The 16,299-nt window shown below is 41.1% G+C and overlaps 2 protein-coding genes across 2 annotated transcripts; both read right to left on the bottom strand.

Moving 5' to 3' along the window:
* Positions 1–11,955: 11,955 nt before the first annotated feature.
* Positions 11,956–12,414, bottom strand: LOC138347622 (uncharacterized). Its single transcript, XM_069295926.1, has one exon. The coding sequence runs from the start codon at positions 12,412–12,414 to the stop codon at positions 11,956–11,958; it is 459 nt and encodes a 152-aa protein (XP_069152027.1).
* A 15-nt stretch (positions 12,415–12,429) lies between these two features.
* On the bottom strand, positions 12,430–15,655 carry LOC138347621 (uncharacterized). Its single transcript, XM_069295925.1, has 6 exons — positions 15,316–15,655; positions 14,480–14,721; positions 13,855–13,927; positions 13,652–13,787; positions 12,754–13,162; positions 12,430–12,624 (listed from the first exon to the last, which is right to left on the bottom strand). Exons 1-6 carry the CDS (start codon positions 15,653–15,655, stop codon positions 12,430–12,432), a joined length of 1,395 nt encoding a protein of 464 aa, XP_069152026.1.
* Positions 15,656–16,299: the final 644 nt, after the last annotated feature.

Here is a 16,299-nt window from a genome sequence, read left to right as displayed (position 1 = left end):
GGATAGAATATGGATTAGGTGCCACGTTCCGATACCAGGATAGAATATGGATCGGGTGTCACGTTTCGACACCAGGATAGAATATGGATCGGGTGTCACGTTCTGACACCAGGATAGAATATGGATCGGGTGCCACGTTCCGGTACCAGGATAGTATATGAGGATCGGAGTGTCACATTCCGACACCAGGATAGAATATGGATCGGGTGCCACGTTTCGGTACCAGGATAGAATGAGGATCGGAGTGTCACGTTCCGACACCAGGATAGTATATTGAGGAGCGGAGTGTCACGTACCGACACGAGGGGAATAAAGATAATGAATCTTGAAATATGTTAATATATCCAATCTAATGAACTAAATTCCCAAATGAGTATGATGAGGAGGTGTGAGTCCTCATTGATGTGCTTGGTGTTGTAACCAAGGGTTATGGTAACTGTAAATGCTGCATGCTAAGGATATTAGTTGATTTTATGATATTGCTTAATACATACTGTTTTCTATTTTAAGTTGGCCGATGATATTTACTCAGTACCCGTGTTTTGTACTGACCCCTGCTTTTATGTTTTCTTCTTGTTTATTTGTGGAGTGTAGCAAACGTGCCATCGTCTTCAACTCAACAGTAATTCAAGCCAGTCTTACTACATCGGAAATTCAGGGTGAGCTAATGCTTCTAGCTTGGACTGGATCTTCTTCTTCAAGTCTTGATGCCTTGAACTTCCGGCATGGACTAGCTTCTTATGTATTTTTAGCTTTTAGAATACTCTTAGTTTAGTCATTTGATCGTAGATGTTCTTGTGATGATGACTTCCAGATTTTGGGAATAATAATAGTTATTGATTTTATTAATGAGTTTAAGTCTTCCGCATTACTTTATGTTGATATTACATTGAAATGTTAAGGTTTAGATTGGTTGGTTCGCTCACATAGGAGGGTAAGTGTGGGTTCCAGTCGCGGCTCGGATTTGGGTCGTGACAAACTTGGTATCAGAGCATTAGGTTCGTTGGTCTCATCACACAAGAACGAGTCTAGTAGAGTCTTAAGGAACGGTAGGGGGACGCCTTTACTTTTCCTTGAGAGGCTATAAGACTTTAGGAAAATTCCATTCTTTCTTTCTTCTTTCGTGCTATTACTTGGGTCCAATTGGTATCTAGGTGATACAAATTGGTATCTGACCATCTTCACTCTATTTCGCAGATGGTTAGAACTAGAGCAACGACTACGCCAGCATCAACACCAACACCGGCCAGACAAGAAACAACTGAGCCAGCCACTGGGGCTGTGGCTCGAGGAAGAACAGCGGCAAGGGGCCGTGGTAGAGGTCGTGGGAGGACGTCCTCTAGGGGAAGAGGACGAGCGCCTAGCCCATCTAATACTAGGGCAGTGACTCCTCCACCGACTGAGGAAGTAATAAGAGAAGGGGAGGATGGGGAAACTGAACAAGTGCAGAATGAGGGATTGCCACCCCAACCTACCCCAGAGATGATTAATCAGGTTCTGGCTTATCTTAGCGGGTTATCTGATTAGGGCCAGACACCCCCAGTGTTTTCTGCACCAGCACCTCAGGCTCCGGAGGTACAACATGCGGCTACTATGGCTCCCCGCATGGATGTTCCATTGGAAATAGGCACGTTTCCACGTCTGACTACTGGGCCTATAATGACAAATGATCAGCATGAACTTTTCAGTAAGTTCTTGAAATTGAAATCTCCAGTCTTCAAGGGTGCGGAATCTGAGGATGCTTACGATTTTCTGGTTGACTGTCATGAGCTACTACATAAGATGGGTATAGTAGAACGGTTTGGTGTTGAGTTCGTGAGTTATCAGTTTCAAGGGAACGCCTAAATGTGGTGGCGGTCACATATTGAGTGTCAACCAACAGAGGCACTGCCTATGACTTGGGCCTCATTCTCTAGCTTGTTTATGGAGAAGTATATCCCCCGAACTTTAAGGGATAGGAAAAGGGATGAGTTCTTGAGCCTAGAGCAAGGTAGGATGTCGGTCAATGCATATGAGGCTAAGTTTCGTGCATTATCCCGGTATGCCACCCAACTGTGTTTCATTCCATAAGAGCGAATTCGCCGGTTTGTGAAGGGGTTGAGGTCAGAATTGCGGATTTCGGCCTTAAAGATAGCGGCAACGGCAAAATCCTTCCAAGAGGTGGTAGACTTTGTGATAGAAGTGGAAGGAGTGAAGCCAGACGACTTCACCCCGACATCGACATCAAAAAGGTTTTGAAAGGGAGGTGAGTTTAATGGTGCTTACACTAGAGGACAGGGTTCGGGAAGTTACTCAGTCCGACCAATTCAGTCTTCACTACAGACTGTAGTTGGGGGTCCACCTCCGACCGGTCAACACTTCTCTGAGAGACCTATGCATGAACCCAGAGAGTGCTATGGATGTGGGGAGATTGGACATATTAAGAGATATTGTCCAAAACAGAGTTACAGACCTCCAAATGTTAGAGGTAGAGGTGGTCATGGCAGAGGCCGTTATTCTGGAGGACGTGGTGGTCGAGGAAATGGTGGTCACCAAAACGGCCGAGGTGATGGGCAAACTGGAGCCACTACATCACAATAAGGTAGGGGCAACAGACAGACGAACGATAGGGCCCATTGTTACGCTTTCCCTGGGCGGTCTGAAGCAGAGGCATCTGATGCTGTCATCACAGGTAATCTTTTGGTTTGTGATTGCATGGATTCTGTATTGTTTGATCCTGGATCCACATTTTCTTATGTATCTTCCTCATTTGCTAATGGTCTAACTTTACATTGTGAATTACTTGATATGCCTATTCGTGTTTCTACTCCGGTGGGTGAATCTGTGGTAGTTGAAAAGGTATATAGGTCTTGTTTGGTGAACTTTGTGGGGAGCAACACTTATGTAGATTTGGTTATCTTAGAAATGGGTGATTTTGATGTAATTCTGGGTATGACTTGGCTTTCTCCGCAATTTGCGATCTTGGATTGTAATGCTAAAACGGTGACGTTAGCCAAGCCTGGGACAGATCCGTTAGTGTGGGAAGGTGACTACACTTCCAATCCGGTGCGTATCATCTCCTTTCTTCGTGCTAAGAAAATGGTTAGTAAAGGGTGTTTAGCTTTCTTGGCACATCTCAAGGATGACACTACCCAAGTCCCTTCGATTGAGTCGGTTTCAGTAGTCCGTGAGTTTCTGGATGTGTTCCCTGCAGATCTTCCTGGTATGCCACCAGATAGGGATATTGACTTCTGTATCGATCTCGAACCGGGCACACGCCCCATTTCTATACCCCCTTATAGAATGGCTCCCGCAGAGTTAAGAGAGTTAAAGGCACAACTTCAAGAGTTATTGAACAAAGGCTTTATTACACCAAGTGCATCTCCTTGGGGTGCTCCGGTTTTGTTTGTAAAGAAGAAGGATGGGAGTTTTCGAATGTGTATAGACTACAGACAACTAAACAAGGTAACCATAAAGAACAAGTATCCTCTTCCCCGCATTGATGACTTGTTCGATCAGTTACAAGGTGCTTGTGTCTTCTCTAAGATTGACTTGAGATCCGGTTATCATCAATTGAAAATACAGGCAACGGATGTGCCAAAGACTGCTTTTCGAATGAGGTATGGGCATTACGAATTTGTAGTGATGTCTTTTGGTCTTACGAATGCCCCTGCTGCGTTCATGAGCTTGATGAACAGGATTTTTAAGCCATATTTGGACCTCTTCGTGATCGTATTTATTGATGATATATTGGTATACTCAAAGAACAAGAAGGAACATGAAGAGCATTTGAGAATGGTATTGGAAATGTTGAGGGAGAAAAAGCTTTATGCCAAGTTCTCTAAGTGTGAGTTTTGGCTGAATGCAGTGTCCTTCTTGGGGCACGTGGTTTCTAAAGAAGGAGTGATGGTGGATCTTTCTAAGATTGAGACAGTAAAGAATTGGGTAAGACCTACTAATGTGTCAGAAATAAGGAGCTTTGTTGGGTTAGCTAGCTACTACCGCCGATTTGTCAAGGGATTCTCTTCTATTGCTTCCCAATTGACGAACTTGACTAAGCAGAATGTTCCATTTGTATGGTCGAACGAATGTGAGGAAAGCTTTCAGAAGCTCAAGACTTTGTTGACTACCGCACCTATCCTTACCTTGCCAGTAGAGGGTAAGAACTTCATTGTTTATTGTGATGCATCCTATTATGGTTTGGGTGCAGTACTAATGCAAGAGAAGAGTGTGATTGCTTATGCTTCAAGGCAATTAAAAGTGCATGAACGTAACTATCCAACTCATGATTTGATATTGGCTGCGGTAGTGTTTGCATTAAAGCAATGGAGACACTATTTATATGGGGTTAAGTGTGAGGTCTATACGGATCATCGTAGCCTACAGTATGTCTTTACTCAGAAAGATTTGAACTTGAGACAGAGGAGATGGATGGAACTACTGAAGGACTACGACATCACTATTTTGTATCATCCGGGAAAGGCGAATGTTGTAGCGGATGCTTTAAGTAGAAAGGCGGGAAGCATGGGAAGTCTAGCTCACTTGCAAGCGTCTAGACGCCCACTGGCTAGAGAGGTTCAGACTCTAGCTAATGACTTGATGAGATTAGAAGTAAATGAGAAGGGAGGATTGTTGGCTTCTGTGGAGGCAAGATCTTCCTTTCTTGACAAGATTAAGGGAAGACAGTCTGATGATGAGAAACTGCGCAGAATTCAAGATAAGGTATTGTGAGGAGAGGCTACGGAAGCACAAATTGATGAGGAAGGTGTTTTGAGGATCAAGGGAAGGGTATGCGTACCCCACGCCTATGATTTGATCAACACTATTCTGACAGAGGCTCATAGTTCAAGGTATTCTATACACCCGGGTGCAACCAAGATGTATCGTGACCTAAAGCAACACTTTTGGTGGAGTAGAATGAAGCGTGATATCGTTGACTTTATTGCCAAGTGTCCAAACTGTCAACAAGTAAAGTATGAACACCAAAGGCCCGGAGGAACACTTCAGAGAATGCCCATTCCGGAATGGAAATGGGAGAGAATTGCAATGGACTTTGTGGTTGGTCTTCCAAGGACAATGGGTAAGTATGACTCCATTTGGGTGATTGTTGATAGGTTAACTAAATCTGCTCATTTTATTCCGGTTAAGGTGACTTACAATGCCGAGAAGTTAGCCAAGATCTATATCTCAGAAATCGTTCGATTACATGGGGTTCCACTATCCATCATATCAGATAGAGGTACGCAGTTTACTTCTAAGTTTTGGAAAACATTGCATGCGGAATTGGGTACTAGGTTGGACCTTAGTACTGCGTTCCATCCTCAGACCGATGGTCAGTCTGAGCAAACGATTCAAGTGTTGGAGGATATTCTTCGTGCATGTGTGATAGAGTTTGGTGGTCATTGGGATAGCTTCCTACCCTTAGCGGAGTTTTCATACAATAATAGCTATCACTCAAGCATTGATATGGCTCTATTTGAAGCATTGTATGGTAGGAGATGTAGGTCTCCCATTGGTTGGTTTGATGCGTTCGAGGTTAGACCTTGGGGCACTGATCTCTTGAGGGATTCGATGGAAAAAGTGAAGTCTATTCAAGAAAAGCTTCTAGCGGCGCAAAGTAGACAAAAAGAATATGCAGATCGAAAGGTTAGAGACTTAGATTTCATGGAGGGTGAACAAGTCTTGTTGAAAGTTTCACCAATGAAAGGGGTGATGCGGTTTGGTAAAAGGGGTAAACTAAGTCCAAGGTACATTGGACCATTTGAAGTACTTAAGCGAGTAGGGGAGGTGGCTTATGAGTTAGCCTTGCCTCCAGGGCTGTCCGGAGTACATCCGGTATTCCATGTGTCGATGTTGAAAAGATACCATGGGGATGGAAACTACATTATCCGTTGGGATTCAATTTTGCTTGATGAGAACTTGTCTTATGAGGAGGAGCCTGTAGCTATTCTAGATAGAGAAGTTCGCAAGTTGAGGTCAAGAGAGATTGCATCCATCAAGGTGCAATGGAAGAATCGACCGGTTGAAGAAGCCACTTGGGAGAAGGAGGCAGATATGCAAGAAAGATACCCACATCTGTTTACAGATTCAGGTACTCCTTTTCTCCCTTGTTTTCCTTCTTGTGATCGTTCGGGGACGAACGATGGGTAAATTTGTATCTATTGTAACGACCTGTTTAGTCGTTTTGAGCAACAGACTTCAATTCTGGAAAAACTGGCAGAAGCGATGGACCCCACGACGGACCGTCAAGGGCACGACGGACCGTCACAGGGTCTCGTTTCAAAACACTTAGAAAATCTGAAATTGGGTACTGAAAATCGACTCTCTGAACTTCGTAACGGAGTGAAAGGACGGACCGTCATAGGCCATTCACCTAAAATCAAGTTTCTGAACTATGCGACGGACAGCAGGACGGACCGTCGCATGCGCGATGGCCCGTCACAGTTTGCATAATCCCAGTTGGAGTCGGATTTCTAGTTAAGTTTTAAAGGGGCGTTTTGGACTATTCCTGCTATAATTATATATTTCGTGGGTTTATATTAATAACTCAAATTCTTGGGGGTTAAAAGAGGTACTCTTAAGTTAATTCGTGGGGTATTATTGCCATCTTTTATTCTTAATTATATACTAATTAGGGTAAAAGAAAGAGGGTTTGAATAAGAAAACAGAAAGAACAAGAAGGGAGAGAGAGAAACGATCGAGAGAAGAGGAAAGCACCAAGCTTTGAGGATTAACTTGCTTGATTTCAATTCTTCGGTGGAGGTAGGTTATGGTTTTCATGCTATTCGTAGTAAACTCTTAATAGCGAATGATATGTGTTAGTAGTATTGTAAAACCTTCTATATGTTTAATTGTATGCTTGCATGAATGATGTGATTATGTAATTGTGAATAAATAAGCATGATGAAGCTATTGAATCCCAAATCTTGAAAAGAAACCCTAATCTACTTTGTTAATGATGATGCCTTGGTATAAAAGAAGGCTTGATGAACGAAAGTGGTGAGATTAGGGGATCGGGTGCCACGTTCCGGTACCAGGATAGAATATGGATCAGGTGCCACGTTCCCGTACCAGGATAGAATATGGATCGGGTGTCACGTTCCGACACCAGGATAGAATATGGATCGAGTGTCACGTTCAGACACCAGGATAGAATATGGATCGGGTGCCACGTTCCGGTACCAGGATAGTATATGAGGATCGGAGTGTCACGTTCCGACACCAAGATAGAATATGGATCGGGTGCCACGTTCCGGTACCAGGATAGAATGAGGATCGGAGTGTCACTTTCCGACACCAGGATAGTATATTGAGGAGCGGAGTGTCACGTACCGACACGAGGGGAATAAAGATAATGAATCTTGAAATATGTTAATATATCCAATCTAATGAACTAAATTCCCAAATGAGTATGATGAGGAGGTGTGAGTCCTCATTGATGTGCTTGGTGTTGTAACCAAGGGTTATGGTAACTGTAAATGCTGCATGCTAAGGATATTAGTTGATTTTATGATATTGCTTAGTACATACTGTTTTCTATTTTAAGTTGGCCGATGATATCTACTCAGTAGCCGTGTTTTGAACTGACCCCTGCTTTTATGTTTTCTTCTTGTTTATTTGTGGAGTGTAGCAAACGTGCCATCGTCTTCAACTCAACAGTAATTCAAGCCAGTCTTACTACATCGGAAATTCAGGGTGAGCTAATGCTTCTAGCTTGGACTGGATCTTCTTCTTCAAGTCTTGATGCCTTGAACTTCCGGCATGAACTAGCTTCTTATGTATTTTTAGCTTTTAGAATACTCTTAGTTTAGTCATTTGATCGTAGATGTTCTTGTGATGATGACTTCCAGATTTTGGGAATAATAATAGTTATTGATTTTATTAATGAGTTTAAGTCTTCCGCATTACTTTATGTTGATATTACATTGAAATGTTAAGGTTTAGATTGGTTGGTTCGCTCACATAGGAGGGTAAGTGTGGGTGCCAGTCGCGGCCCGGATTTGGGTCGTGACATTATCTTCTCCCACTGTAAAAGTCCAAAAAAAAGATTCTTGAGAGAAAATGTTGAAGAAAGATAGTTCAAGTTTACGCAATCAATTTTTTTCTCGATCTACTCCACATCTATGTAAGTGAAATAATCAAATATTTCATTTGCTCAATCAACTATGCATAAAGAAAAACATAAGAACTAATGGAATGGAAGGTAAGCTTATTCAAGTATCAATACAGTTGATACTGAAAGCCTGGATACAAGTAAGGAGCAATCTCCATTTATCCTTATCAAAGAATTCACACAAACAAACAACACAACCAAAGGAATTTTTAGGACCAACAATCTCTTTGTAAAAAAAGACAAGTAACACATCAATAAATGCTTGATTTAAACCAGAATCATGTAAATGGAATAACTATTATAACTGTTTTTGCAAAGAATATGAAGAAGAAAGGTAATTGATAAGAAATCTAACTAGCAAATGGAGCAGACCAACTATGAAAAATAGGAAAACCAATATAACTATAATGAAAAGAACAATTGGAGTTATCTGGTTTCCAAATAGGGATGAAGAAGATGAGTTTGGTTCCTTGTGAAAAATTAAACTTCAATCAAATGAAGGAACACATCGTCTCAAAAACACATTCTAAAAAATACCAGGCTTTGGACAAATCATCTCAGAAACTTCATTGTCGTTTAGACATGGATGTGGTCATTCCTGTTGGTATTGTGCTGCTTCAAACAAAGTTGTGAAGTAGGACGTTGCGGTAATATGTTCTAGTTTTCTTTTCAATCTAGAGTTTTATCGTATTCTATTTTTTCATCCATGATAGTCCTATGTTCTGAGGGATTTTTAGTATAACTTTGTACATTGTTCAACTAGATTAGACATTCTGCTTCTACTATTGGAGGATATAGGGAGGAATTTCTTATAAGTTACCAATGTTTGATATAATTATGTGAATGAATGTTGAAGCATTGGAACAATTGATGGTGGGTATCATGTTCGAACTTATGCTATAGGAAAATATTCAAGAAGTTTATATGAGGGGACTCTAGCTATTAAATGTGAGATTAATCCTAGTACATGTATACACTTTCAAGGTGCACATAATGTTTTGCCTTGATATATAAGCAGATAGGAGTAGAGGGATGGACCATTACTTATTGAGTTTATAATTTAAAGGGCCTCGCTTCAGTTTTTGTTTCAGTCACAAGATAAGCACTTTCAACTTGTATTCTCCAGACGAAAAGAAATCATCTGTCACATGTGTATTAACAGGGTATAAAGATACGAGGGAAACAGAGGAGGAGAATATGTAAAAGACATTCCTGTCTTATGACTCAACTTCATCAAATGAACAAATCATCTCAAAAACACAATCGAGAAAGCAGTTTACTGATAGAGAAAATAACAAGAGACAGTGAAACCAAACAGAAAATATGAAAGACAGAATCTTTACATTAAAAAAACACAATCAAGGGGAATATATAATGAAATAAACATGACACTCAAATAACAACATTAGCAGTGTACCAAAGTATACCATAATATCTCAAACAAAAATCAACGGAAGGAATTTTAAAAACAAATGTGAAGGGACAGAACATTAAGACTTTATTCAAACCCTTTCGATTCACAATAACTAGTTAAATTCAAGCAATGGAAGTTATCAAGGTTGACCAAAACCAACAAATGACTAGTCCAGAATAGGCCTTCACCGACATGAAGAACCAATATCATCCATAGAACCAATCCAAGATATGTCACGACCCAAAAATAGGTGTGATGGCACTTGTCTTATCCCACCAAGACAAGTCAGCCTAAAAGTCAATATCTAATAAAGTGCGGAAGTAAATGACAATCCAACAACAATTTCTATTATGAAACCAAGTCATATTAATTCAATTCCCAAAACCAGGTTGTCATGTGCACAAGCCTCTAATATAAATATTAGAATTGAAATAAAATAGAAGTCTAAAATGAAGTTGTATTTCAAGTAAAAACAAAGTCATAAACTGGAGTAGGAAAGTTCGCTGAAATGACAAGCAGCTACCTCACAACCCTCCACCAGATGCCTCAGAAACAAAAAGAATGACAGGTATCACAAAGATCCGGGCTCGTAACCTAAAAAAATTTGTAGAAGAAAGGGGTGAGTGCCAAACCACGCAGTACCGAACAAGCAAACCTCTAAACACAAGTTAAGTGAACAAAATACGGATACTCTTTACACCCTATCTAAACCTCCACGCTACAGCCTAACAGTTTACAGTTTACCAAACACACAACTTAATAACCACACTAAATCAGTTTACACATTCTCAATAACAACTCAATAATTAACAGTCACAAGCTTCACAGAGAAACAATCACAAGATCAGCAAAACACGTGTTCAAGTTCATCAATAATAAAATGTGCAATGCCATGAATTACAATGTCAAATATAGTGATGCATGTCTTTCTTAACGATACACACCCGCTGTCTCTCAGTCCGGGACCCATGGGGGACATATCTGTCCATGCATCTTTCGCGGCGCACGACACGGACCTCTATAATAGTAACCATCACGGCGCGCGATACGTCCCTCGAAATATAATATTCATCGCGGCGCGCGATACGACCCTCAAAATGGTACCTCCTCTTATTACATAACTCGTATAACAACCATGTTTCAAGTGCAGTTTGACTTACACACTAAAATAAAAATGAGGAGATAGCCATTTTGATAACAAAGCACAATTTGCAACAAGTAATACAACACCAACAAGTAAGCAACAAGTCTCCAATCATTCTCAACATCACACAAGGAAATACACGAATTTCGTATGCTTAACAAGAGTTTAGAAATCCACTTGCCTTAGCCAATCGAATAATTACTCTTGGACTTGAGCCTTCCCTTTCCGTTGAGCTTCTAAACCAATGGAATCTATTCAAGTATATATTCACAATAAGGTTTCAGAACTAACAACACTCACACTTTTATGTGTTTAACCTTGAACTAAAAATACACCCCAAAGTTATAATCAAGTTTGTAATTCTTGATGTCAATTAAAATTTCCACTATCATAGTTTTCAAGTTTCAAATTTAGGATTGCATCCCAAATTTTTCCAACGTCATAATTTAAATGGTACTCACAAAATCTTATTCATCTAATATTTAAATTACATACCAATATATCAAAACTTGAACCATAATATAATAACTAATATTCTGAAATTTACGCCTAATGATGCCATTAACGTATTCTGCACTATTTTTTTTATAATTATTATTTTTTCCTTTCAACCCACTAATAATTGGCTCATTATGAACCAATCATTGACCCACTAATGATTGTCTCATCATGAACCAATCATTGATCCAAATGATTCAAATGTTTTCATAATTTCTAACTATTCACGTGATTTTCTATTCTGCATTTTTTTATTTTTTTTACTCATATGCAATGTTCATTTATTATTATACACACATATATATAATTTATTATATAATATTGCTATATGCACACATCTATGTGCAGAAATCAAGAAAATTAAAGGAAAAGAAAACTTACCTTAAGCAGTTCGTAAGACGCAAGTGCAGAGAAACCCTTCGCCCCTTTTTTTTTCTTTTCCTTATTTTTTTTTGAATTATTTATGTACCAAAAGTGGTGAAACTTTACCCACTTTTTTTATTAAATAGTCTAAAGGATATAAGGTCTTAAAATTTTTATCACTTTAGCCCATTAACTATTAATTTAATCAATTATCTACAATTATTCATCCATTAATTAACTCAAGTTAAGCAAATATTCAAAATTTCCAAAAATGACCTTCCGGGTCATTACATTATCCACCACAAAAAAAACATGTTCGTCCTCGAACATAAAGTAAAAGAAAGTACCTGATGTTTCAAAAAGTTGTGGATATCTAGCACGTATGTCAGACTCAGTCTCCCAAGTTGCCTCTCCCACCGATCGGTGCTTCCATTGCACCTTCACTTAAGCAATCTCCTTGGTCCTAACCTTTCGAATCTGCCTATCCAAAATAGCTATAGGCTCCTCCTCAAATATCAAGTCTGGACCCAACTCCACAAAATCAAGTGAAAGCACATGAGATTCATCCAGAATATACTTTCGAAGCATAGAGACATGAAAAACAGGATGAACTGCTGACAAACTAGGTGGCAACGCCAACTTATAAGCCACCTCTCCAACTCGGCTCAAAATCTCAAAAGGTCGAATGAACCTAGGGCTAAGCTTGCCTTTCTTTCCAAACCTCATCACACCCTTCACGGGTGATACTCGGAGCCAAACATGATCACCCTCCATAAACACCAAAGCTCTAACTCTCCGATCTGCATAACTCTTCTGTCGACTCTGAGCTGTCAATAATCTATACTGAATCATACGGACTTGCTCCATAGCATCTCTAAGCAAGTATGTATCCAAAGAGTCCATCTCCGCCGAATCAAACTAACCAATCAGAGACCTACACCGTCTTCCATACAACGCCTCAAATGGCGCCATCTGGATACTAGAGTGATAACTGTTATTATAGGTAAACTCCGCTAAGGGTAAATGTTGATCCCATCTAGAATCAAAATCGATCACACACGCTCGAAGCATATCTTCCAATACCTGAATGGTCCGCTCAGATTGACCATCTGTCTGAGGGTGAAATGCCGTACTCATATTTAACTGAGTACCCAGACCATGTTGTAATGCCTTCCAGAAATGAGAAGTAAATAGTGAACCTCGATCTGATATGATAGAAATAGGAACTCCATGTAGTCGCACATTCTGACTGATATATAGTTCAGCTAACTTTTCTGTTACATACTTCACCCGAACCGGGATGAAGTGGGCAGACTTGGTCAGCCTATCAACAACAACCCAAATAGAGTCATAACTACCCACTGTGGTAGGAAAACCCACGACAAAGTCCATAGTAATCCACTCCCACTTCCAAGTAGGAATAGGCATCCTCTGAGATACACCCTCGGGCCGCTGGTGCTCACACTTGACCTGCTGGCAAGTCAAACACCTCGAAACAAAGTCTGAAATATCTCTCTTCATCGCACACCACCAGTAATACTGACTCGGATCATGATACATATTCGCCGCTCCCAGATGGATGGAATACCGAGAACAATGGGCCTCCTCAAGAATCAATCTAATCAAATCGCCTGTCCTGGGCACACAAATTCTGCCTCCGATCGGCAAAACACCATTAGAATCAAGGACAGCCTACTTAGCTTCCCCTCTCAATACTTTATCTCAAATTAGACATAATTATCCATCATCAAACTGGTGTGCACGGATTTGCTTGACTAAAAAGACCGAGCCTCAATAAAAGCAATCATCCCATCACTCTCTTCTGAAATCTGCAAGCGGACTGTTAGCTAATATCTGCACATCTCTAGCCAATGGTCTCTCCTCAATACTAAGCACTGCAAGACTCCCCATGCTAGAAGTCTTCCTACTCAGAGCATCAGCCACAACATTGGCCTTTCCTAGATGATACAGAATGGTCACATCATAGTCCTTCAGCAACTCAAGCCATCTCCGTTGCCTCAAGTTCAAATCCCTTTGGCTAAAGATATACTTAAGACTCCGATGATCAGTGAAGATCTAACAATGCACTCCATACAAATAATGACGCCATAACTTAAGTACAAATACCACAGCCGCCAACTCCAGATCATGAGTAGGGTAGTTCTTCTCATGGGACTTCAATTGCCTAGAAGCATAAGCAATCACTTTCCGCTTCTTCATCAACACACCACCCAAACCAACTCCTGAAGCATCACAATACACAGTAAAGTCTACACCTTCCTCAGGTAGAGTACACAGGAGCAGAAGTCAACAAAGTCTTGAGATTTTGAAAGCTTTGCTCACACTCATCAGACCACTGAAAACGCACATCATGTCGAGTCAATCTAGTTAATGGAGCTGCAATGGTAGAGAAACTCTGAACAAATCATCGATAATAGCCTGTCAATCCCACAAAACTTTGAATCTCAGTAGGTGAAGTAGGTCGCATCTAGCCTCTAACTTCCTCAATTTTGGCCGGATCTACTCTAATACCCTTCTTGGACACCACGTGTCCCAAGAATGTCACAGAAGTAAGCCAGAACTCACACTTTAAGAACTTGGCATAAAACATCTCTTCTCTCAGCCTCTGAAGTACAATCCTCAGGTGTCGGACATGGTCCTCCTCAGTCTTGGAGTAAACCAAGATGTAATCGATGAAAACAATCACAAAAGAATCAAGGTATGGTCGAAACACCCCATTCATCAACTCCATGAATGCTGCAGGGGCATTAGTCAATCCGAAGGACATCAATAGGAATTCATAATGCCCATACCTAGTCCGAAAAGCTGTCTTAGGGATATCTGATGCCCTAATCTTCAACTGATGATACCCAGACCTCAAATCAATCTTAGAGAACAATGATGCTCCCTATAACTGATCAAATAAGTCATCAATACGCGGAAAAGGATACTTATTATTCACAGTTACCTTGTTCAAATGTCTGTAATCAATACACATTCTTATAGTCCCATCTTTCTTCTTCACAAACAATACATGGGCACCCCAATGTGACACACTAGGGCGAATAAAACCCTTACTCAATAAATCTTGAAACTGATCCTTCAATTCTTTCAACTCTGCTGGAGCCATACGGTATGGAGGGATAGAAATAAGTTTAGTGCCCAGCTCCAAATCAATAGCAAAATCGATATCCCTATCGGGAGGAACACCTGGAAGGTCAGAAGGAAATACATCGAGAAACTCTTGAACCACAGGAACATAGTCCATAGGAGGTGGTTCAACACTAGTATCCCGAATAAACGCTAAGTAAGACAAACACCCCCTCTCCACCAATCTCCGAGCACGGATAAAAGAGATAACCTTGCTAGGATAAGAACCACTAACACTCTTCCACTCAACCCTCGGAACACCAGGCATTGCTAAATTCACAGTCTTAGCATTACAATCAAGGACAGCGTGACAAAGAGAAAGCCAATCCATACCCAAGATAACATCAAAGTCTAGCATCCCCAGAATGATTAAGTCTACCCAACTGTCATACCCAGCCAAAGAAACAAGACATGATCGATACATTTGATCCACCACTAAGGGCTTACCCACGGGTGTAGAAACACGAATAGGTACAGTCATGCTATTACATATCATATCAAATTTAGCAGCAAAATACGTAGACACATAAGAGAATGTAGAACCTGGATCAAACAACACAGACGTAGGTCGATGGCATACTGCGATGATACCTGTAATAACAGCATCAGAGGTCTCCGCCTCAGGTCTCCCAGGGAAAGCATAGCAGTGGGTACCTCTACCCCCACTCTGTTGAGCTGCAATACCACTACTAGAAACTCCATCACCTCTACCTGATTGAACTCTGCCACGACCTCTACCCTGTGGAGCTGGTGGTCTAGTCTGGAATGAAGAATTAGGTCGAGGCCAACCACGGCCCCTTTGAGAAGTACACTGCCGCATTAGATGATCGGGATCTCCATAAGTAAAACATAATCTTTGACCTGGGATCTGCTGTGTGGACTCTGAAAACCCATTATAATTGCCTCGCCCTGTAGGTCGCTCTGTGAACCGTACGACCCTTGAGCCAAGGCTATAAGAACCCCTAGATGTCTGGCCACCCTCAAATGTCGGCATAAATGCATGAATAGGTCACCGCTGCTGAAAAGAACCACTCACTCTATGTGATCCCCTATCTCCAGATGAGGCACCATGAACTGGCCTGATATACGGACCATTTTAGGGTCCCCAAAATCCTCTCTCTCTATCAATTCCGCCTCTTTGGCGGCTCTCACAATGGACTGAAAGTAGCCCCCTCCCTAGATGTCCGAAACACAGCTTACCTGATAGAGAAAGTCAATCCCCTCACAAACCTGCGGATCCTCTCTGTCTCATTTGGAATAATGGCCAACGCATGCCTAGACAACTGGCAAAAATGCGCCTCATACTCTGTAACCGATAAACCATCCTGTCTCAGACTCTCAAACCTCAAGCAACTCTCCTCTCTCACGCTCCATGGGATAAAACGATCTTGGAATGCACTAGCAAACTGCTCCCAAGTCACTGGAGGAGATCCAACTGGCAAACTCCCCGAATAAGTCCTCCATCAGTCTCTCACTGGTCGACGAAGCTGGAGTGTAGCATATTGAACCCCATGTGACTCAGCTAATCCAACCACCCCTAATAACTCTCGACAGGTAGTTAGAAACTCATGAGCATTCTCACTCTTCCCACCCTGAAACTGAGGTGGGTCCATCTTTCAAAATCTCTCATACCTACGT

The sequence above is a fragment of the Solanum lycopersicum genome, chromosome 3, assembly GCF_036512215.1.
Source record: "Solanum lycopersicum chromosome 3, SLM_r2.1".
NCBI classification, from domain to species: Eukaryota; Viridiplantae; Streptophyta; class Magnoliopsida; order Solanales; family Solanaceae; genus Solanum; species Solanum lycopersicum.
This window is presented reverse-complemented; position numbering and strand designations above follow the sequence as displayed.